The sequence below is a fragment of the Oncorhynchus mykiss genome, chromosome 18, assembly GCF_013265735.2.
Source record: "Oncorhynchus mykiss isolate Arlee chromosome 18, USDA_OmykA_1.1, whole genome shotgun sequence".
Classification (NCBI taxonomy): Eukaryota; Metazoa; Chordata; class Actinopteri; order Salmoniformes; family Salmonidae; genus Oncorhynchus; species Oncorhynchus mykiss.
Window position 1 is genome coordinate 17,736,406 of NC_048582.1, and position 25,423 is coordinate 17,761,828.

The 25,423-nt window shown below is 44.1% G+C and overlaps 1 protein-coding gene across 1 annotated transcript in view; it reads right to left on the minus strand.

The window, feature by feature from the left end:
• LOC110510546 (glutamate receptor ionotropic, NMDA 3B) overlaps positions 1-25,423 on the minus strand; it is a 95,500-nt gene that overhangs the window by 16,902 nt on the left and 53,175 nt on the right. Inside the window, exons 5-11 of the mRNA XM_036952085.1 lie at positions 8,228-8,739; positions 7,965-8,116; positions 7,638-7,757; positions 7,062-7,197; positions 6,701-6,801; positions 6,164-6,310; positions 5,466-5,611 (exon numbers count right to left, since the gene is read on the minus strand). Coding sequence (XP_036807980.1) covers positions 5,466-5,611; positions 6,164-6,310; positions 6,701-6,801; positions 7,062-7,197; positions 7,638-7,757; positions 7,965-8,116; positions 8,228-8,739 — 1,314 coding nt within the window. The remainder of the gene's footprint in view (positions 1-5,465; positions 5,612-6,163; positions 6,311-6,700; positions 6,802-7,061; positions 7,198-7,637; positions 7,758-7,964; positions 8,117-8,227; positions 8,740-25,423) is intronic.

Genomic DNA, 25,423 nt, shown 5'->3' on the forward strand with positions numbered 1-25,423 from the left:
GGCCACTCCAGGACCTTGAAATGCTTCTTACGAAGCCACTCCTTCGTTGCCCGGGCGGTGTGTTTGGGATCATTGTCATGCTGAAAGACCCAGCCACGTTTCATCTTCAATGCCCTTGCTTATGGAAGGAGGTTTTCACTCAAAATCTCACGATACATGGCCCCATTCATTCTTTCCTTCACACGGATCAGCCCCAAAGCATGATGTTTCCACCCCCATGCTTCACAGTAGGTATGGTGTTCTTTGGATGCAACTCAGCATTGTTTGTCCTCCAAACACGACGAGTTGAGTTTTTACCAAAAAGTTATATTTTGATTTCATCTGACCATATGACATTCTCCCAATCTTCTTCTGGATCATCCAAATGCTCTCTAGCAAACTTCAGACGGGCCTGGACATGTACTGGCTTAAGCAGGGGGACACGTCTGGCACTGCAGGATTTGAGTCCCTGGCGGCGTAGTGTGTTACTGATGGTAGGCTTTGTTACTTTGGTCCCAGCTCTCTGCAGGTCATTCACTAGGTCCCCCCCGTGTGGTTCTGGGATTTTTGCTCACCGTTCTTGTGATAATTTTGACCCACGGGTGAGATCTTGCGTGTAGCCCCAGATCGAGGGAGATTATCAGTGGTCTTGTATGTCTTCCATTTCCTAATAATTGCTCCCACAGTTGATTTCTTCAAACCAAGCTGCTTACCTATTGCAGATTCAGTCTTCCCAGCCTGGTGCAGGTCTACAATTTTGTTTCTGGTGTCCTTTGACAGCTCTTTGGTCTTGGCCATAGTGGAGTTTGGAGTGTGACTGTTTGAGGTTGTGGACAGGTGTCTTTTATACTGATAACAAGTTCAAACAAGTGCCATTAATACAGGCAACGAGTGGAGGACAGAGAAGCCTCTTAAAGAAGAAGTTACAGGTCTGTGAGAGCCAGAAATCTTGCTTGTTTGTAAGTGACCAAATACTTATTTTCCACCATAATTTGGAAATAAATATATTAAAAATCCTACAATGTGATTTTCTGGATTTTTAGTTGAAGTGTACCAATGATGAAAATTACAGGCCTCTCTCATCTTTTTAAGTGGGAGAACTTCCACAATTGGTGGCTGACTAAATACTTTTTTTCACTGTATATACAGGCATCATTGAAGTACTGTAAAACTCCCTGTTCAATATACAATGTGCACGCCAACGGTTTACCTGGACATACTTGTACCACAGCTCCTACCTGAACATACTGGTACTGCAGCTCCTACCTGAACATACTGGTACTGCAGTTCCTACCTGAACATACTGGTACCACAACTCCTACCTGGACATACTGGTACCACAGCTCCTACCTGAACATACTGGTACTGCAGCTCCTACCTGAACATACTGGTACCACAGCTCCTACCTGGACATACTGGTACTGCAGCTCCTACCTGAACATACTGGTACTGCAGTTCCTACCTGGACATACTGGTACCGCAGCTCCTACCTGGACATACTGGTACCGCAGCTCCTACCTGGACATACTGGTACCACAGCTCCTACCTGGACATACTGGTACCGCAGCTCCTACCTGGACATACTGGTACCGCAGCTCCTACCTGGACATACTGGTACCACAGCTCCTACCTGGACATACTGGTACTGCAGTTCTTACCTGAACATACTGGTACCACAGCTCCTACTTGAACATACTGGTACTGCAGCTGAACATACTGGTACCACAGCTCCTACCTGGACATACTGGTACCGCAGCTCCTACCTGGACATACTGGTACTGCAGCTCCTACCTGGACATACTGGTATCACAGCTCCTACCTGAACATACTGGTACTGCAGCTCCTACCTGGACATACTGGTACCACAGCTCCTACCTGGACATACTGGTACCACAGCTCCTACCTGAACATACTGGTACTGCAGCTCCTACCTGAACATTCTTGTACCACAGCTCCTACCTGAACATACTGGTACTGCAGCTCCTACCTGGACATACTGGTACCACAGCTCCTACCTGGACATACTGGTACCGCAGCTCCTACCTGGACATACTGGTACCACAGCTCCTACCTAGACATACTGGTACCACAGCTCCTACCTGGATATACTGGTACCGCAGCTCCTACCTGGACATACTGGTACCACAGCTCCTACCTGGACATACTGGTACTGCAGCTCCTACCTGAACATACTGGTACCACAGCTCCTACCTGAACATACTGGTACCACAGCTCCTACCTGAACATACTGGTACCACAGCTCCTACCTGAACATACTGGTACCGCTGCTCCTACCTGGACATACTGGTACCACAGCTCCTACCTGGACATACTGGTACCGCAGCTCCATTGTGCAGTCCTATATATGACATGTAGAGGTCGTTGTGCAGTCCTATATATGACATGTAGAGGTCATTGTGCAGTCCTATATATGACATGTAGAGGTCATTGTGCAGTCCTATATATGACATGTAGAATTCACAAATAGATCATGTTACAGATAGTATATTGTATTCAAATTGTGCTGCATTACTGTATTACTGTATTACTGTTTATTCCTCATACATATTGTGATTCTCATTTACCTTTACAATAGTTGCTGTATTGGTCTGAATGAAATGCTGTAACAAAAGTAAAGGAGTATATATTTACCTATTTTCCCTACGGAATGTTTGCAAAATTGATGACACTGTGGACCTGTTAACATTAGGCTGTACTCTCCGACCAGCCTCTTCCATTGTAACACCATGGTTTATAACACTGTGGACCTGTTTACATTAGGCTGTACTCTCCGACCAGCCTCTTCCATTGTAACACCATGGTTTATAACACTGTGGACCTGTTTACATTAGGCAGGACTCTCCGACCAGCCTCTTCCATTGTAACACCATGGTTTATAACACTGTGGACCTGTTTACATTAGGCTGTACTCTCCGACCAGTCTCTTCCATTGTAACACCATGGTTTATAACACTGTGGACCTGTTTACATTAGGCTGTACTCTCCGACCAGCCTCTTCCATTGTAACACCATGGTTTATAACACTGTGGACCTGTTTACATTAGGCTGTACTCTCTGACCAGCCTCTTCATTTGTAACACCATGGTTTATAACACTGTGGACCTGTTTACATTAGGCTGTACTCTCTGACCAGCCTCTTTCATTATAACACCATGGTTTATAACACTGTGGACCTGTTTACATTAGGCTGTACTCTCCGACCAGCCTCTTCCATTGTAACACCATGGTTTATAACACTGTGGACCTGTTTACATTAGGCTGTACTCTCCGACCAGCCTCTTCCATTGTAACACCATGGTTTATAACACTGTGGACCTGTTTACATTAGGCTGTACTCTCCGACCAGCCTCTTCCATTGTAACACCATGGTTTATAACACTGTGGACCTGTTTACATTAGGCTGTACTCTCCGACCAGCCTCTTCCATTGTAACACCATGGTTTATAACACTGTGGACCTGTTTACATTAGGCTGTACTCTCCGACCAGCCTCTTCCATTGTAACACCATGGTTTATAACACTGTGGACCTGTTTACATTAGGCAGGACTCTCCGACCAGCCTCTTCCATTGTAACACCATGGTTTATAACACTGTGGACCTGTTTACATTAGGCTGTACTCTCCGACCAGTCTCTTCCATTGTAACACCATGGTTTATAACACTGTGGACCTGTTTACATTAGGCTGTACTCTCCGACCAGCCTCTTCCATTGTAACACCATGGTTTATAACACTGTGGACCTGTTTACATTAGGCTGTACTCTCCGACCAGCCTCTTCATTTGTAACACCATGGTGTATAACACTGTGGACCTGTTTACATTAGGCTGTACTCTCTGACCAGCCTCTTCCATTATAACACCATGGTTTATAACACTGTGGACCTGTTTACATTAGGCTGTACTCTCCGACCAGCCTCTTCCATTGTAACACCATGGTTTATAACACTGTGGACCTGTTTACATTAGGCTGTACTCTCCGACCAGCCTCTTCCATTGTAACACCATGGTTTATAACACTGTGGACCTGTTTACATTAGGCTGTACTCTCCGACCAGCCTCTTCCATTGTAACACCATGGTTTATAACACTGTGGACCTGTTTACATTAGGCTGTACTCTCCGACCAGCCTCTTCCATTATAACACCATGGTTTATAACACTGTGGACCTGTTTACATTAGGCTGTACTCTCCGACCAGCCTCTTCCATTGTAACACCATGGTTTATAACACTGTGGACCTGTTTACATTAGGCTGTACTCTCCGACCAGCCTCTTCCATTGTAACACCATGGTTTATAACACTGTGGACCTGTTTACATTAGGCTGTACTCTCCGACCAGCCTCTTCCATTGTAACACCATGGTTTATAACACTGTGGACCTGTTTACATTAGGCTGTACTCTCCGACCAGCCTCTTCCATTGTAACACCATGGTTTATAACACTGTGGACCTGTTTACATTAGGCTGTACTCTCCGACCAGCCTCTTCCATTGTAACACCATGGTTTATAACACTGTGGACCTGTTTACATTAGGCTGTACTCTCCGACCCGCCTCTTCCATTGTAACACCATGGTTTATAACACTGTGGACCTGTTTACATTAGGCTGTACTCTCCGACCAGCCTCTTCCATTGTAACACTATGGTTTATAACACTGTGGACCTGTTTACATTAGGCTGTACTCTCCGACCAGCCTCTTCCATTGTAACACCATGGTTTATGACATGGTCCACAATGTGGCTCTGATTTCATCAGGGACTCTTATTCTTCCTCTATTATGTCTTCCCCTAACACTACTACCACACATTCTTACACATCTTCTTATTTCTCTTCCACGAGCATGTAGCTGCTGTTCAGGGTTGTGACGTTCCTCCATGTTCATAAATGCTAGTGATTGTGCTGTGGGCAAGCTCCATATATATGCTTCCAAACTTGAGTGGTTGATTGGTAAGATTGTGATTCCGATTGTATCACTATGTCACCTGGCAGGTCATTTGCCCATTTAGCAGACATCACAAACATTCCATGTCATAGATATTTATGGAATATTCATGTATGTCTGACAGGTTTTGATCATTGAATGGATCCTTTTGACTGTGACGGCTCACACGATGACAGAATGGTTAGAAGTTGTGAAGAGTATGACAGTTTCCCTGAGAATCAACTCATCAGCTTTATCAGCAAGCCATGTGCACGTAGTTATCGTGCAAATTGTAGACAATTGTACTTCCTCTTTTGCATGTCCCAAAACACGTGGAATTTGCTTAAATGAATAAGAAATTAAAATCTGGTGTGAACAAGAAACTAATTGTTCAGAGATTTGAACTTGTTGTTTTGAAAAAAATGATTATAATTTGAGAATTGAGCCAAAGCGATTGAGAAAAACTGTAAATGAAATCATTTAGCATAACACAACACTAGGGTAACTGGTTGGTTAGCCAACAGACTGCGTGTGGCTCTTACTTTAACATGTCCACTCCGTCTGGTGTGGTGGGTTGGTTGTAACGTCTCATGTAGTCATGCATAGCATGGAAACTCTTCCTCATGTAGTCCTCTGCAGAGCTCTCTCTGACTGTCCCAAACCTGAACCCACGGGATGGGTGGTGCAGCTGGGGGGGACAAAGAGAGGGGGAGAGGGGGGAGGGGAAAGGAGGAGATATGCATATCCGTAAATTGAGAACACTGGTACAGGGCTAAAAAGTATTCCACATAAAGAAATGAGAGGCCCGCACACAGAATATTGCTTCTCCCCAGTGGGAGAATGTTACAATATCTCAACTCCAACAGTCTTCGTCATGTCTGACAGGTATCAAAGCTGAAACATTGTATTTTTGGTTTCAGGAATAAAAACACTGGGGGGAGCAGCAATATTCTGTGTACGGGCCTCTCTCCTTTTTATTCACAAGGAGAATACATTTAACTCATTGTCTGAATCCTATCAGCTACTGTAACTATCCCTGATCCAGTCTGTTATGCCATATTCAGTCATGTTCATTTCCACATTGTAACTCGTGTTTGTGTGTATGTGTGTGTGTGTGTGTGTGTGTGTGTTTGCATGTAAGTGCGTGCATGTGCGTGTACGTATGTGTGCGTACATGCCTAACTGTGTGTGTGCGCACCGCCGTGTGTGTGTGTGTGTGTGTGTGTGTGTGTGTGTATACCTTCTCGTCATGAATCCCAGACACCTGTTCAAAGGTTTTCTCCCCCACCATGACAGCAGCCAGGTTAGCTGTATAACTGGACAACACCAACAGACAGAAGATGGCCCACAGGTTCATCAGGAACCTACTGGTCCAACACTTAGGAGTCTGGAGAGGAGGGAGGGAGAGGGAGGGAGGGAGGGGGAGAGAGAGAAAGAGGGAGGTAAGGAAGGATGGAGAGAGAGAAAGAGGGAGGGAAGGATGGAGAGAGAGAAAGAGTAGAGAGAAAGAGAGAGAGAGAGCGATAGAGAGAGAAAGAGAGAGAAGAGAGGTAGATGGAGGGAGGGGGAGAGAGATGGAGGGAGGGGGAGAGAGAGAAAGAGAGGGAGAGAGATGGAGGTAGGGGGAGAGAGAGAAAGAGGGAGGGAAGGATAGAGAGAGAGAGAGAGAGAGAGAGAGAGAGAGAGAGAGAGAGAGAGAGAGAGAGAGAGGACATATTTGATTATTCAAACCTCCCCCTCCCTCCCATTATTCCTCCCTCCGTCCCTCCCACAGTACCTTAGTAGCGACAGTGCGTCCAAACAGGATGGCGTAGCAGAGGTTGAGGGCTGAGGAGTAGGAGAACACTCTGAGTCTGTTCCTGCCATGAGGAGTCATACCTGGATCAACACAACACCTGAGTCAGCTGTGTGTGTGTGTGTGTGTGTGTGTGTGTGTGTGTGTGTGTGTGTGTGTGTGTGTGTGTGTGTGTGTGTGTGTGTGTGTGTGTGTGTGTGTGTGTGCGTGCGTGCGTGCGTATATATACCCATAGCTGTGTGTGTAGATGAGTCATAGCAGTATCCACTGAGATTTAGGTCACAGACTAATAACATGACAGGCTTTGGATGACAGGCCATAAATGGTATTTTAGTTTTCTCACCAAAGGGGCTGTTCCACTCATAGACGGTGAGGAAAAGTGCGGTAAGATGAAGAGTGACGAAGATGCCCACCCACATGGACCAATGGAGAGGCCACATGAAGGCTCCAATAGGGGCTGATGTGTCTTGGCTACGCACCTTGTAGTCAAGACACACATACACACACATTATAAACTGTATGTCCACACACACACACACACACACACACACACACACACACACACACACACACACACACAAACACACACACACATTATTAACTGTATGTCCAGACACACACACACACACACACACACACACACACACACACACACACACACACACACACACACACACACACACACACACACATGTGCACGCTTGTAGGTACACAGGCACACAGGCATGCACGCACACAGGCACGCACGCAGGCACACACACACACACACACACACATATGCACGCTTGTAGGTACACAGGCACACAGGCATGCACGCACACAGGCACGCAGGCACACAGGCACACACACACACACACACACACACACACACACACACACACACACACACACACACACACACACACACACACACACTCACCAGTATCCCCAGAGAGGTAGAGTAGAATGGAGAGGTGAAGTCTATAACTCTGCTCCTGGCTGAGTTGATGGAGAATGATGTCACAGCCATGTCTGCTGTTCCACTCAGCAGGTCTCCCACCTAATATGAGAAACCAGAAACATCTACAACCTTAAGAAGACACTGTTCACATGCATTTAACAATTATTCTGCAAACATTGCTCTTGGTTAGGTAAACAATCATGTCAAATATGCATGCAATCATATATATTATTATACAAAAAAAATATTGAAAACAGACAGACAGACAGACAGACAGACAGACAGAAATATAGATATATGACGTACCAGACCGGACCAACTCCCAGTGCTGCTCATCGCTCCGTACTTCCCGTCTCCCACGATGTAAAGGTCAAAGGTGAACTTCAGGTCCTCCGACAGCTTCTCCAACAGGTCAATAACGTAACCATAGCAACACTTCCGCTGGTCCTCTGTTGGGTCTGGGGTTGTGGTCAGGACAGGACAGGGACAGGAAGGATCAGTCCTGGTATACTGGTCTACTGGTCCTCTAGTGATGTACTGTAGGTGTTGTGTACTGTAGGTATACTCACTGTGGTCAGTAGTGGTAGTGGTTGTATTGGTCTGGTGCAGGTGACTGAACAGTGAGTCCAGTAGATCTGAGCGGTTAGTTCTAGGGTCCAGACACAGCTGACCAGCGGGACACAGCCCATCCTCATCCACCTCTCTAGTGAACACGAAGGGATGCTCCACCAGGGTCACGACCCTTAATCTCCGGCCCGCCATCTGTAGCCCCGGCCTCCATCTCCCTCCAGGACTGTTGTCTCTGTCCCTATCCCCTCTCTGGACACCTAACCCAGACCCGGACCCTGTCCTCCTCCCCGGGCCTAGCCCCAGGCCAGCCCCGACCCCCAGCCCCAACACCCCCTCGTCCAGCTGTAGGCGCCCGGTGGTCCAGTGGGCCACGGTGACCCAGGACGGCTGGCCAAGAGGACCTCTCTTCAGGCTCCACACGTGGTACAGCTGGGAGGAGAGGACCTGTGAGAGAGCAGGTGCCACACGGACCGTGCCTGTAGAACCCTGGAATGACGTGTTGGAGAGGAACCTGAAGAGGAGAGAGAGACAGAGAGTGAGAGAGTGAGAGTGAGAGAGTGAGAGAGTGAGAGAGTGAGAGAGAGAGAGAGAGAGAGAGAGAGAGAGAGAGAGAGAGAGAGAGAGAGAGAGAGAGAGAGAGAGAGAGAGAGAGAGAGAGAGAGAGAGAGAGAGAGAGTTTGAACATGTAGACAGACACAGATACCCAGTATGTTTTTTCAGATTGGCTGGGTGTCATAATTGGTTGGCTGTTCCAGTCAGTCTCATTATTTTAACTTAATGCAGTAGAGAGAGAAATTCTGTCTATCTGCCCACGCACATAAGCATACGCACACACACACACACACACACACACACACACACACACACACACACACACACACAGACAGACAGACAGACAGACAGACAGACAGACAGACAGACAGACAGACAGACAGACAGACAGACAGTGTTCTTATTACTATGAGTTAATGCAGATCATTGTGGTTGTTTCTATCTAACTGGCCCCACCATCATTACTATTCCTCTCAGTCTCCACCCAGTCCTAGCGCTGCTTTACCATGGAATACATTGGTACGCACAATTAACTCTCACACATATATCTGCTCTGGGTATCCAACCGTGCGGGGATCGTTGGGTGACGTCTGAATATGAACAATGCATGGATTTTGGGGCGATGTCTGGGTCATTGGTTAGTCATTGGCCGATGTTTAGGTTATCGGTTGAACGTTGGGATGATGTCTAAATATGAACAATGCATGGATTCTTGGGCGAAGTCTGGGTCATTGGTTAGTCATTGGCCGATGTTTAGGTTATCGGTTGAACGTTGGGATGATGTCTAAATATGAACAATGCAGGGATCATTGGGTTAAGTCTGCAAGTTCGAATGGTTCATTAAAACTCCTAAAACTGTTTCACATTTCAAAGTGCTCTATGTGTGTGTGTGTGTGTGTGTGTGTGTGTTTGTGTGTAACTGGAGAGTGTGTGTGACTGATGGTGACTTCCTTCCATTAACTCTGACAGCAGAGGAGGAAACATTAAAACTATGAATTAATACTAAGGTCGTTAACCCACCTCTACCCTCCACTCTGCACTGAATATCAATGTACCTATAGAGTGTGTGTCCTGTTTACAGCCCAACTGACTCATCAGATGTCAGACTGGTTATATACCCCCCCCCCCCCACTCTCTCTCTCCCTCTGTCCTCTCTCCCCCTCTATCTCTCTGTCCTTCTTGCTCTCTCTCTCTCTTCAGTTGATTTGGCAGCTGTGTCTATTGAAGAGCTGTATGGTCGATCTCACTTAGATAACAACACCCTGTTTTATCTCCTCTCCTCCTCTCCCCTTTCCTCTCCTCGTCTTCTCCTCTCTCCTTTCCTCTCCCCCTCTCTCCTTTACTCACTCCGTTCCTCTCCTCCTCTCTCCTTTCCTCTCCTCCTCTCTCCTTCCTCTCCTCCTCCTCTTTCACCCCGCTCCATAATGTGGGTAGAAGTGTTGTAGTAGAATGTTGTTGTTCTAAACAGAAAGAAGGCCGATCGACAGCGTGTAGCTTCACACATTTTGGTGAGAAAACGTAAAGACCATTTATGCTTCTTTCAGAATCCAAGGCCTGTCATGTTATTAGTCTGTAACCTAAATCTCAGTGGATACTGCTATGACTTACAGCCATGTCATCATCTACAGTCATGGCCAAAAGTTTTGAGAATGACACAAATATTAATTTCCACAAAGTTTGCTGCTTCAGTGTCTTTAGATATTTTTGTCAGATGTTACTATAGAATACTGAAGTATAATTACAAGCATTTCATAAGTGTCAAAGGCTTTTATTGACAATTACATGAAGTTGATGCAAAGAGTCAATATTTGCAGTGTTGACCCTTCTTTTTCAAGACATCTGCAATCTGCCCTGGCATGCTGTCAATTAACTTCTGGGCCACATCCTGACTGGCAGCCCATTCTTGCATAATCAATGCTTGGAGTCTGTCAGAATTTGTGGGTTTTTGTTTGTCCACCCGCCTCTTGAGGATTGACCACAAATTCTCAATGAGATTAAGGTCTGGGGAGTTTCCTGGCCATGGAACCAAAATATCAATGTTTTGTTCCCCGAGCCACTTAGTTATTTTTTTGCCTTATGGCAAGGTGCTCCATCATGCTGGAAAAGGCATTGTTTGCCACCAAACTTTTCCTGGATGGTTGGGAGAAGTTGCTCTCGGAGGATGTGTTGGTACCATTCTTTATTCATGGCTGTGTTCTCAGGCAAAATTGTGAGTGAGCCCACTCCCTTGGCTGAGAAGCAACCCCACACATGGTCTCAGCATGTGTTACTGTTGGCATGACACAGGACTGATGGTAGCGCTCACCTTGTCTTTTCTGGACAAGCTTTTTTTCGGATGCCCCAAACAATCAGAAAGGGGATTCATCAGAGAAAATGACTTTACCCGAGTCCTCAGCAGTCCAATCCCTGTACCTTTTGCAGAATATCAGTCTGTCCCTGATGTTTTTCCTGGAGAGAAGTAGCTTCTTTGCTGCCCTTCTTGACACCAGGCCATCCTCCAAAAGTCTTCGCCTCACTGTGTGTGCAGATGCACTCACACCTGCCTGCTGCCATTCCTGAGCAAGCTCTGTACTGATGGTGCCCCGATCCCACAGCTGAATCAACTTTAGGAGACGGTCCTGGCGCTTGCTGGACTTTCTTGGACGCCCGAATCCTTCTTCACAACAATTGAACCGCTCTCCTTGAAGTTCTTGATTATCCGATAAATGGTTGATTTAGGTGCAATCTTACTGGCAGCAATATCTTGCCTGTGAAGCCCTTTTTGTGCAAAGCAATGATGACGGCATGTGTTTCCTAGCAGGTAACCATGGTTGACAGAGGAAGAACAATGATTCCAAGCACCACCCTCCTTTTGAAGCTTCCAGTCTGTTCTTCGAACTCAATCAGAATGACAGAGTGATCTCCAGCCGTGTCCTCGTCAACACTCACACCAGTGTTAACGAGAGAATCCTGACATGATGTCAGCTGGTCCTGTTGTGGCAGGGCTGAAATGCAGTAGAAATATTTTTGGGCGATTCATTTCATTTGCATGGCAAAGAGGGACTTTGCAATTAATTGCAATCCATCTGATCACTCTTCATAACATTCTGGAGTATATGCAAATTGCCATCATACAAACTGAGGCAGCAGACTTGTGAAAATTAATATTTTAATTCTCAAAACTTTTGTCCACGACTGTACACACACAGCTTGGGTGGATGGGACCTTTACAACTCTGTTTGTCATTGTGATCCTACACAGACAGACAGACAGACAGACAGACAGACAGACAGACAGACAGACAGACAGACAGACAGACAGACAGACAGACAGACAGACAGACAGACAGACAGACAGACAGACAGACAGACAGACAGACAGACAGAGTATCTGTAATCTGGCTATATTTCCAAAAAACTCCCCAAGTGTTTGTAGGTTTAACTCTGAAAAAGCCCTGCTTCCTTTCTTCATTTCCTCCATCTATACCTCTCTCCCTCAGGCATATGGCGGTTAATTGCATTTCCTACCGGAAGTCTAACTTCCAGTACGTTGCAATACACACTGGCCCTGTCAGATACAACACTGTCTGTATCTATGTAAAGCTGTCAGACAGAACACTGGCTCTATCTATGTAAAGCTGTCAGAGAGAACACTGGCTCTATCTAGGTAAAGCTGTCAGACAGAACACTGGCTCTATCTAGGTAAAGCTGTCAGACAGAACACTGGCTCTATCTATGTAAAGCTGTCAGAGAGAACACTGGCTCTATCTATGTAAAGATGTCAGAGAGAACACTGTCTGTATCTAGGTAAAGCTGTCAGACAGAACACTGGCTCTATCTATGTAAAGATGTCAGAGAGAACACTGTCTGTATCTAGGTAAAGCTGTCAGAGAGAACACTGGCTCTATCTAGGTAAAGCTGTCAGACAGAACACTGGCTCTATCTAGGTAAAGCTGTCAGACAGAACACTGGCTCTATCTATGTAAAGCTGTCAGAGAGAACACTGGCTCTATCTATGTAAAGCTGTCAGAGAGAACACTGGCTCTATCTATGTAAAGCTGTCAGACAGAACACTGGCTCTATCTAGGTAAAGCTGTCAGACAGAACACTGGCTCTATCTAGGTAAAGCTGTCAGACAGAACACTGGCTCTATCTAGGTAAAGATGTCAGAGAGAGCACTGGCTCTATCTATGTAAAGACAGAACACTGTCTGTAACTATGTAAAGCTGTCAGATAGAACACTGGCTCTATCTATGTAAAGCTGTCAGAGAGAACACTGTCTGTATCTAGGTAAAGCTGTCAGACAGAACATTGGCTCTATCTAGGTAAAGATGTCAGAGAGAGCACTGGCTCTATCTATGTAAAGACAGAACACTGTCTGTAACTATGTAAAGCTGTCAGATAGAACACTGGCTCTATCTATGTAAAGCTGTCAGAGAGAACACTGTCTGTATCTAGGTAAAGCTGTCAGACAGAACATTGGCTCTATCTAGGTAAAGATGTCAGACACAACACTGTCTGTATCTAGGTAAAGCTGTCAGAGAGAACACTGTCTGTATCTAGGTAAAGCTGTCAGAGAGAACACTGTCTGTTTCTAGGTAAAGCTGTCAGAGAGAACACTGGCTCTATCTATGTAAAGATGTCAGAGAGAACACTGTCTGTATCTAGGTAAAGCTGTCAGAGAGAACACTGTCTGTATCTAGGTAAAGCTGTCAGACAGAACACTGGCTCTATCTATGTAAAGATGTCAGATACAACACTGTCTGTATCTATGTAAAGCTGTCAGAGAGAACACTGTCTGTATCTATGTAAAGCTGTCAGACAGAACACTGGCTCTATCTAGGTAAAGCTGTCAGACAGAACACTGGCTCTATCTAGGTAAAGCTGTCAGACACAACAATGTCTGTATCTAGGTAAAGCTGTCAGAGAGAACACTGGCTCTATCTATGTAAAGCTGTCAGACAGAACACTGGCTCTATCTATGTAAAGCTGTCAGAGAGAACACTGGCTCTATCTATGTAAAGCTGTCAGACAGAACACTGGCTCTATCTATGTAAAGCTGTCAGACAGAACACTGGCTCTATCTAGGTAAAGCTGTCAGACAGAACACTGGCTCTATCTATGTAAAGCTGTCAGAGAGAACACTGGCTCTATCTATGTAAAGCTGTCAGAGAGAACACTGGCTCTATCTATGTAAAGCTGTCAGACAGAACACTGGCTCTATCTAGGTAAAGCTGTCAGACAGAACACTGGCTCTATCTAGGTAAAGCTGTCAGACAGAACACTGGCTCTATCTAGGTAAAGATGTCAGAGAGAGCACTGGCTCTATCTATGTAAAGACAGAACACTGTCTGTAACTATGTAAAGCTGTCAGATAGAACACTGGCTCTATCTATGTAAAGCTGTCAGAGAGAACACTGTCTGTATCTAGGTAAAGCTGTCAGACAGAACACTGGCTCTATCTATGTAAAGCTGTCAGACAGAACACTGGCTCTATCTAGGTAAAGCTGTCAGACAGAACACTGGCTCTATCTATGTAAAGATGTCAGACAAAACACTGGCTCTATCTAGGTAAAGCTGTCAGACAGAACACTGGCTCTATCTATGTAAAGCTGTCAGACAGAACACTGGCTCTATCTATGTAAAGCTGTCAGAGAGAACACTGGCTCTATCTATGTAAAGCTGTCAGAGAGAACACTGGCTCTATCTATGTAAAGCTGTCAGACAGAACACTGGCTCTATCTTTGTAAAGCTGTCAGACAGAACACTGTCTGTATCTAGGTAAAGCTGTCAGAGAGAACACTGGCTCTATCTATGTAAAGCTGTCAGACAGAACACTGGCTCTATCTATGTAAAGCTGTCAGACAGAACACTGGCTCTATCTATGTAAAGATGTCAGACAGAACACTGGCTCTATCTATGTAAAGATGTCAGATACAACACTGTCTGTATCTATGTAAAGCTGTCAGAGAGAACACTGGCTCTATCTATGTAAAGCTGTCAGATACAACACTGTCTGTATCTATGTAAAGCTGTCAGAGAGAACACTGTCTGTATCTATGTAAAGCTGTCAGAGAGAACACTGGCTCTATCTATGTAAAGATGTCAGATACAACACTGTCTGTATCTAGGTAAAGCTGTCAGAGAGAACACGATCTGTATCTATGTAAAGCTGTCAGAGAGAACACTGGCTCTATCTATGTAAAGCTGTCAGAGAGAACACTGGCTCTATCTATGTAAAGCTGTCAGAGAGAACACTGGCTCTATCTAGGTAAAGCTGTCAGAGAGAACACTGGCTCTATCTATGTAAAGCTGTCAGAGAGAACACTGGCTCTATCTATGTAAAGCTGTCAGACAGAACACTGGCTTTATCTTTGTAAAGCTGTCAGACAGAACACTGTCTGTATCTAGGTAAAGCTGTCAGAGAGAACACTGGCTCTATCTATCTATGTAAAGCTGTCAGACAGAACACTGGCTCTATCTATGTAAAGATGTCAGACAGAACACTGGCTCTATCTAGGTAAAGCTGTCAGATACAACACTGTCTGTATCTATGTAAAGCTGTCAGAGAGAACACTGGCTCTATCTATGTAAAGCTGTCAGACAGAACACTGGCTCTATCTATGTAAAGATGTCAGATACAACACTGTCTGTATCTAGGTAAAGCTGTCAGAGAGAACACGATCTGTATCTATGTAAAGCTATCAGAGAGAACACTGGCTCTATCTATGTAAAGTTGTCAGACAGAACACTGGCTCTATCTATGTAAAGCTGTCAGACAGAACACTGGCTCTATCTATGTAAAGATGTCAGACAGAACACTGGCTCTATCTATGTAAAGCTGTCAGACAGAACACTGGCTCTATCTATGTAAAGATGTCAGAGAGAACACTGTCTGTATCTAGGTAAAGCTGTCAGAGAGAACACTGTCTGTATCTAGGTAAAGCTGTCAGACAGAACACTGGCTCTATCTATGTAAAGATGTCAGATACAACACTGTCTGTATCTATGTAAAGCTGTCAGAGAGAACACTGTCTGTATCTATGTAAAGATGTCAGATACAACACTGTCTGTATCTATGTAAAGCTGTCAGAGAGAACACTGTCTGTATCTATGTAAAGCTGTCAGACAGAACACTGGCTCTATCTAGGTAAAGCTGTCAGACAGAACACTGGCTCTATCTAGGTAAAGCTGTCAGACAGAACACTGGCTCTATCTATGTAAAGCTGTCAGAGAGAACACTGGCTCTGTCTATGTAAAGCTGTCAGACAGAACACTGGCTCTATCTATGTAAAGCTGTCAGAGAGAACACTGGCTCTGTCTATGTAAAGCTGTCAGACAGAACACTGGCTCTGTCTATGTAAAGCTGTCAGAGAGAACACTGGCTCTGTCTATGTAAAGCTGTCAGACAGAACACTGGCTCTGTCTATGTAAAGCTGTCAGACAGAACACTGGCTCTATCTATCTATGTAAAGCTGTCAGACAGAACACTGGCTCTATCTATGTAAAGCTGTCAGAGAGAACACTGGCTCTATCTATGTAAAGCTGTCAGAGAGAACACTGGCTCTATCTATGTAAAGGTGTCAGACAGAACACTGGCTCTATCTATGTAAAGCTGTCAGAGAGAACACTGGCTCTATCTATGTAAAGCTGTCAGAGAGAACACTGGCTCTATCTATGTAAAGCTGTCAGACAGAACACTGGCTCTATCTAGGTAAAGCTGTCAGACAGAACACTGGCTCTATCTAGGTAAAGCTGTCAGACAGAACACTGGCTCTATCTAGGTAAAGATGTCAGAGAGAGCACTGGCTCTATCTATGTAAAGACAGAACACTGTCTGTAACTATGTAAAGCTGTCAGATAGAACACTGGCTCTATCTATGTAAAGCTGTCAGAGAGAACACTGTCTGTATCTAGGTAAAGCTGTCAGACAGAACATTGGCTCTATCTAGGTAAAGATGTCAGAGAGAGCACTGGCTCTATCTATGTAAAGACAGAACACTGTCTGTAACTATGTAAAGCTGTCAGATAGAACACTGGCTCTATCTATGTAAAGCTGTGAGAGAGAACAGTGTCTGTATCTAGGTAAAGCTGTCAGACAGAACATTGGCTCTATCTAGGTAAAGATGTCAGACACAACACTGTCTGTATCTAGGTAAAGCTGTCAGAGAGAACACTGTCTGTATCTAGGTAAAGCTGTCAGAGAGAACACTGTCTGTTTCTAGGTAAAGCTGTCAGAGAGAACACTGGCTCTATCTATGTAAAGATGTCAGAGAGAACACTGTCTGTATCTAGGTAAAGCTGTCAGAGAGAACACTGTCTGTATCTAGGTAAAGCTGTCAGACAGAACACTGGCTCTATCTATGTAAAGATGTCAGATACAACACTGTCTGTATCTATGTAAAGCTGTCAGAGAGAACACTGTCTGTATCTATGTAAAGATGTCAGATACAACACTGTCTGTATCTATGTAAAGCTGTCAGAGAGAACACTGTCTGTATCTATGTAAAGCTGTCAGACAGAACACTGGCTCTATCTAGGTAAAGCTGTCAGACAGAACACTGGCTTTATCTAGGTAAAGCTGTCAGACACAACAATGTCTGTATCTAAGTAAAGCTGTCAGAGAGAACACTGGCTCTATCTATGTAAAGCTGTCAGACAGAACACTGGCTCTATCTATGTAAAGCTGTCAGAGAGAACACTGGCTCTATCTATGTAAAGCTGTCAGACAGAACACTGGCTCTATCTATGTAAAGCTGTCAAACAGAACACTGGCTCTATCTAGGTAAAGCTGTCAGACAGAACACTGGCTCTATCTTTGTAAAGCTGTCAGACAGAACACTGGCTCTATCTAGGTAAAGCTGTCAGACAGAACACTGGCTCTATCTAGGTAAAGCTGTCAGACAGAACACTGGCTCTATCTAGGTAAAGCTGTCAGACAGAACACTGGCTCTATCTATGTAAAGATGTCAGACAGAACACTGGCTCTATCTAGGTAAAGCTGTCAGACAGAACACTGGCTCTATCTATGTAAAGCTGTCAGACAGAACACTGGCTCTATCTATGTAAAGCTGTCAGAGAGAACACTGGCTCTATCTATGTAAAGCTGTCAGAGAGAACACTGGCTCTATCTATGTAAAGCTGTCAGACAGAACACTGGCTCTATCTTTGTAAAGCTGTCAGACAGAACACTGTCTGTATCTAGGTAAAGCTGTCAGACAGAACATTGGCTCTATCTAGGTAAAGATGTCAGAGAGAGCACTGGCTCTATCTATGTAAAGACAGAACACTGTCTGTAACTATGTAAAGCTGTCAGATAGAACACTGGCTCTATCTATGTAAAGCTGTCAGAGAGAACACTGTCTGTATCTAGGTAAAGCTGTCAGACAGAACATTGGCTCTATCTAGGTAAAGATGTCAGACACAACACTGTCTGTATCTAGGTAAAGCTGTCAGAGAGAACACTGTCTGTATCTAGGTAAAGCTGTCAGAGAGAACACTGTCTGTTTCTAGGTAAAGCTGTCAGAGAGAACACTGGCTCTATCTATGTAAAGATGTCAGAGAGAACACTGTCTGTATCTAGGTAAAGCTGTCAGAGAGAACACTGTCTGTATCTAGGTAAAGCTGTCAGACAGAACACTGGCTCTATCTATGTAAAGATGTCAGATACAACACTGTCTGTATCTATGTAAAGCTGTCAGAGAGAACACTGTCTGTATCTATGTAAAGCTGTCAGACAGAACACTGGCTCTATCTAGGTAAAGCTGTCAGACAGAACACTGGCTCTATCTAGGTAAAGCTGTCAGACACAACAATGTCTGTATCTAGGTAAAGCTGTCAGAGAGAACACTGGCTCTATCTATGTAAAGCTGTCAGACAGAACACTGGCTCTATCTATGTAAAGCTGTCAGAGAGAACACTGGCTCTATCTATGTAAAGCTGTCAGACAGAACACTGGCTCTATCTATGTAAAGCTGTCAGACAGAACACTGGCTCTATCTAGGTAAAGCTGTCAGACAGAACACTGGCTCTATCTATGTAAAGCTGTCAGAGAGAACACTGGCTCTATCTATGTAAAGCTGTCAGAGAGAACACTGGCTCTATCTATGTAAAGCTGTCAGACAGAACACTGGCTCTATCTAGGTAAAGCTGTCAGACAGAACACTGGCTCTATCTAGGTAAAGCTGTCAGACAGAACACTGGCTCTATCTAGGTAAAGATGTCAGAGAGAGCACTGGCTCTATCTATGTAAAGACAGAACACTGTCTGTAACTATGTAAAGCTGTCAGATAGAACACTGGCTCTATCTATGTAAAGCTGTCAGAGAGAACACTGTCTGTATCTAGGTAAAGCTGTCAGACAGAACACTGGCTCTATCTATGTAAAGCTGTCAGACAGAACACTGGCTCTATCTAGGTAAAGCTGTCAGACAGAACACTGGCTCTATCTATGTAAAGATGTCAGACAAAACACTGGCTCTATCTAGGTAAAGCTGTCAGACAGAACACTGGCTCTATCTATGTAAAGCTGTCAGACAGAACACTGGCTCTATCTATGTAAAGCTGTCAGAGAGAACACTGGCTCTATCTATGTAAAGCTGTCAGAGAGAACACTGGCTCTATCTATGTAAAGCTGTCAGACAGAACACTGGCTCTATCTTTGTAAAGCTGTCAGACAGAACACTGTCTGTATCTAGGTAAAGCTGTCAGAGAGAACACTGGCTCTATCTATGTAAAGCTGTCAGACAGAACACTGGCTCTATCTATGTAAAGCTGTCAGACAGAACACTGGCTCTATCTATGTAAAGATGTCAGACAGAACACTGGCTCTATCTATGTAAAGATGTCAGATACAACACTGTCTGTATCTATGTAAAGCTGTCAGAGAGAACACTGGCTCTATCTATGTAAAGCTGTCAGATACAACACTGTCTGTATCTATGTAAAGCTGTCAGAGAGAACACTGTCTGTATCTATGTAAAGCTGTCAGAGAGAACACTGGCTCTATCTATGTAAAGATGTCAGATACAACACTGTCTGTATCTAGGTAAAGCTGTCAGAGAGAACACGATCTGTATCTATGTAAAGCTGTCAGAGAGAACACTGGCTCTATCTATGTAAAGCTGTCAGAGAGAACACTGGCTCTATCTATGTAAAGCTGTCAGAGAGAACACTGGCTCTATCTAGGTAAAGCTGTCAGAGAGAACACTGGCTCTATCTATGTAAAGCTGTCAGAGAGAACACTGGCTCTATCTATGTAAAGCTGTCAGACAGAACACTGGCTCTATCTTTGTAAAGCTGTCAGACAGAACACTGTCTGTATCTAGGTAAAGCTGTCAGAGAGAACACTGGCTCTATCTATCTATGTAAAGCTGTCAGACAGAACACTGGCTCTATCTATGTAAAGATGTCAGACAGAACACTGGCTCTATCTAGGTAAAGCTGTCAGATACAACACTGTCTGTATCTATGTAAAGCTGTCAGAGAGAACACTGGCTCTATCTATGTAAAGCTGTCAGACAGAACACTGGCTCTATCTATGTAAAGATGTCAGATACAACACTGTCTGTATCTAGGTAAAGCTGTCAGAGAGAACACGATCTGTATCTATGTAAAGCTATCAGAGAGAACACTGGCTCTATCTATGTAAAGTTGTCAGACAGAACACTGGCTCTATCTATGTAAAGCTGTCAGACAGAACACTGGCTCTATCTATGTAAAGATGTCAGACAGAACACTGGCTCTATCTATGTAAAGCTGTCAGACAGAACACTGGCTCTATCTATGTAAAGATGTCAGAGAGAACACTGTCTGTATCTAGGTAAAGCTGTCAGAGAGAACACTGTCTGTATCTAGGTAAAGCTGTCAGACAGAACACTGGCTCTATCTATGTAAAGATGTCAGATACAACACTGTCTGTATCTATGTAAAGCTGTCAGAGAGAACACTGTCTGTATCTATGTAAAGATGTCAGATACAACACTGTCTGTATCTATGTAAAGCTGTCAGAGAGAACACTGTCTGTATCTATGTAAAGCTGTCAGACAGAACACTGGCTCTATCTAGGTAAAGCTGTCAGACAGAACACTGGCTCTATCTAGGTAAAGCTGTCAGACAGAACACTGGCTCTATCTATGTAAAGCTGTCAGAGAGAACACTGGCTCTGTCTATGTAAAGCTGTCAGACAGAACACTGGCTCTATCTATGTAAAGCTGTCAGAGAGAACACTGGCTCTGTCTATGTAAAGCTGTCAGACAGAACACTGGCTCTGTCTATGTAAAGCTGTCAGAGAGAACACTGGCTCTGTCTATGTAAAGCTGTCAGACAGAACACTGGCTCTGTCTATGTAAAGCTGTCAGACAGAACACTGGCTCTATCTATCTATGTAAAGCTGTCAGACAGAACACTGGCTCTATCTATGTAAAGCTGTCAGAGAGAACACTGGCTCTATCTATGTAAAGCTGTCAGAGAGAACACTGGCTCTATCTATGTAAAGGTGTCAGACAGAACACTGGCTCTATCTATGTAAAGCTGTCAGAGAGAACACTGGCTCTATCTATGTAAAGCTGTCAGAGAGAACACTGGCTCTATCTATGTAAAGCTGTCAGACAGAACACTGGCTCTATCTAGGTAAAGCTGTCAGACAGAACACTGGCTCTATCTAGGTAAAGCTGTCAGACAGAACACTGGCTCTATCTAGGTAAAGATGTCAGAGAGAGCACTGGCTCTATCTATGTAAAGACAGAACACTGTCTGTAACTATGTAAAGCTGTCAGATAGAACACTGGCTCTATCTATGTAAAGCTGTCAGAGAGAACACTGTCTGTATCTAGGTAAAGCTGTCAGACAGAACATTGGCTCTATCTAGGTAAAGATGTCAGAGAGAGCACTGGCTCTATCTATGTAAAGACAGAACACTGTCTGTAACTATGTAAAGCTGTCAGATAGAACACTGGCTCTATCTATGTAAAGCTGTCAGAGAGAACAGTGTCTGTATCTAGGTAAAGCTGTCAGACAGAACATTGGCTCTATCTAGGTAAAGATGTCAGACACAACACTGTCTGTATCTATGTAAAGCTGTCAGACAGAACACTGGCTCTATCTAGGTAAAGCTGTCAGACAGAACACTGGCTCTATCTAGGTAAAGCTGTCAGACAGAACACTGGCTCTATCTATGTAAAGCTGTCAGAGAGAACACTGGCTCTGTCTATGTAAAGCTGTCAGACAGAACACTGGCTCTATCTATGTAAAGCTGTCAGAGAGAACACTGGCTCTGTCTATGTAAAGCTGTCAGACAGAACACTGGCTCTGTCTATGTAAAGCTGTCAGAGAGAACACTGGCTCTGTCTATGTAAAGCTGTCAGACAGAACACTGGCTCTGTCTATGTAAAGCTGTCAGACAGAACACTGGCTCTATCTATCTATGTAAAGCTGTCAGACAGAACACTGGCTCTATCTATGTAAAGCTGTCAGAGAGAACACTGGCTCTATCTATGTAAAGCTGTCAGAGAGAACACTGGCTCTATCTATGTAAAGGTGTCAGACAGAACACTGGCTCTATCTATGTAAAGCTGTCAGAGAGAACACTGGCTCTATCTATGTAAAGCTGTCAGAGAGAACACTGGCTCTATCTATGTAAAGCTGTCAGACAGAACACTGGCTCTATCTAGGTAAAGCTGTCAGACAGAACACTGGCTCTATCTAGGTAAAGCTGTCAGACAGAACACTGGCTCTATCTAGGTAAAGATGTCAGAGAGAGCACTGGCTCTATCTATGTAAAGACAGAACACTGTCTGTAACTATGTAAAGCTGTCAGATAGAACACTGGCTCTATCTATGTAAAGCTGTCAGAGAGAACACTGTCTGTATCTAGGTAAAGCTGTCAGACAGAACATTGGCTCTATCTAGGTAAAGATGTCAGAGAGAGCACTGGCTCTATCTATGTAAAGACAGAACACTGTCTGTAACTATGTAAAGCTGTCAGATAGAACACTGGCTCTATCTATGTAAAGCTGTCAGAGAGAACAGTGTCTGTATCTAGGTAAAGCTGTCAGACAGAACATTGGCTCTATCTAGGTAAAGATGTCAGACACAACACTGTCTGTATCTAGGTAAAGCTGTCAGAGAGAACACTGTCTGTATCTAGGTAAAGCTGTCAGAGAGAACACTGTCTGTTTCTAGGTAAAGCTGTCAGAGAGAACACTGGCTGTATCTAGGTAAAGCTGTCAGACAGAACATTGGCTCTATCTAGGTAAAGATGTCAGAGAGAGCACTGGCTCTATCTATGTAAAGACAGAACACTGTCTGTAACTATGTAAAGCTGTCAGATAGAACACTGGCTCTATCTATGTAAAGCTGTCAGAGAGAACAGTGTCTGTATCTAGGTAAAGCTGTCAGACAGAACATTGGCTCTATCTAGGTAAAGATGTCAGACACAACACTGTCTGTATCTAGGTAAAGCTGTCAGAGAGAACACTGTCTGTATCTAGGTAAAGCTGTCAGAGAGAACACTGTCTGTTTCTAGGTAAAGCTGTCAGAGAGAACACTGGCTCTATCTATGTAAAGATGTCAGAGAGAACACTGTCTGTATCTAGGTAAAGCTGTCAGAGAGAACACTGTCTGTATCTAGGTAAAGCTGTCAGACAGAACACTGGCTCTATCTATGTAAAGATGTCAGATACAACACTGTCTGTATCTATGTAAAGCTGTCAGAGAGAACACTGTCTGTATCTATGTAAAGATGTCAGATACAACACTGTCTGTATCTATGTAAAGCTGTCAGAGAGAACACTGTCTGTATCTATGTAAAGCTGTCAGACAGAACACTGGCTCTATCTAGGTAAAGCTGTCAGACAGAACACTGGCTTTATCTAGGTAAAGCTGTCAGACACAACAATGTCTGTATCTAGGTAAAGCTGTCAGAGAGAACACTGGCTCTATCTATGTAAAGCTGTCAGACAGAACACTGGCTCTATCTATGTAAAGCTGTCAGAGAGAACACTGGCTCTATCTATGTAAAGCTGTCAGACAGAACACTGGCTCTATCTATGTAAAGCTGTCAGACAGAACACTGGCTCTATCTAGGTAAAGCTGTCAGACAGAACACTGGCTCTATCTTTGTAAAGCTGTCAGACAGAACACTGGCTCTATCTAGGTAAAGCTGTCAGACAGAACACTGGCTCTATCTAGGTAAAGCTGTCAGACAGAACACTGGCTCTATCTAGGTAAAGCTGTCAGACAGAACACTGGCTCTATCTATGTAAAGATGTCAGACAGAACACTGGCTCTATCTAGGTAAAGCTGTCAGACAGAACACTGGCTCTATCTATGTAAAGCTGTCAGACAGAACACTGGCTCTATCTATGTAAAGCTGTCAGAGAGAACACTGGCTCTATCTATGTAAAGCTGTCAGAGAGAACACTGGCTCTATCTATGTAAAGCTGTCAGACAGAACACTGGCTCTATCTTTGTAAAGCTGTCAGACAGAACACTGTCTGTATCTAGGTAAAGCTGTCAGAGAGAACACTGGCTCTATCTATGTAAAGCTGTCAGACAGAACACTGGCTCTATCTATGTAAAGCTGTCAGACAGAACACTGGCTCTATCTATGTAAAGATGTCAGACAGAACACTGGCTCTATCTATGTAAAGATGTCAGATACAACACTGTCTGTATCTATGTAAAGCTGTCAGAGAGAACACTGGCTCTATCTATGTAAAGCTGTCAGATACAACACTGTCTGTATCTATGTAAAGCTGTCAGAGAGAACACTGTCTGTATCTATGTAAAGCTGTCAGAGAGAACACTGGCTCTATCTATGTAAAGATGTCAGATACAACACTGTCTGTATCTAGGTAAAGCTGTCAGAGAGAACACGATCTGTATCTATGTAAAGCTGTCAGAGAGAACACTGGCTCTATCTATGTAAAGCTGTCAGAGAGAACACTGGCTCTATCTATGTAAAGCTGTCAGAGAGAACACTGGCTCTATCTAGGTAAAGCTGTCAGAGAGAACACTGGCTCTATCTATGTAAAGCTGTCAGAGAGAACACTGGCTCTATCTATGTAAAGCTGTCAGACAGAACACTGGCTCTATCTTTGTAAAGCTGTCAGACAGAACACTGTCTGTATCTAGGTAAAGCTGTCAGAGAGAACACTGGCTCTATCTATCTATGTAAAGCTGTCAGACAGAACACTGGCTCTATCTATGTAAAGATGTCAGACAGAACACTGGCTCTATCTATGTAAAGATGTCAGATACAACACTGTCTGTATCTATGTAAAGCTGTCAGAGAGAACACTGGCTCTATCTATGTAAAGCTGTCAGACAGAACACTGGCTCTATCTATGTAAAGATGTCAGATACAACACTGTCTGTATCTAGGTAAAGCTGTCAGAGAGAACACGATCTGTATCTATGTAAAGCTGTCAGAGAGAACACTGGCTCTATCTATGTAAAGTTGTCAGACAGAACACTGGCTCTATCTATGTAAAGCTGTCAGACAGAACACTGGCTCTATCTATGTAAAGCTGTCAGACAGAACACTGGCTCTATCTATGTAAAGCTGTCAGACAGAACACTGGCTCTATCTATGTAAAGCTGTCAGACAGAACACTGGCTCTATCTAGGTAAAGCTGTCAGACAGAACACTGGCTCTATCTAGGTA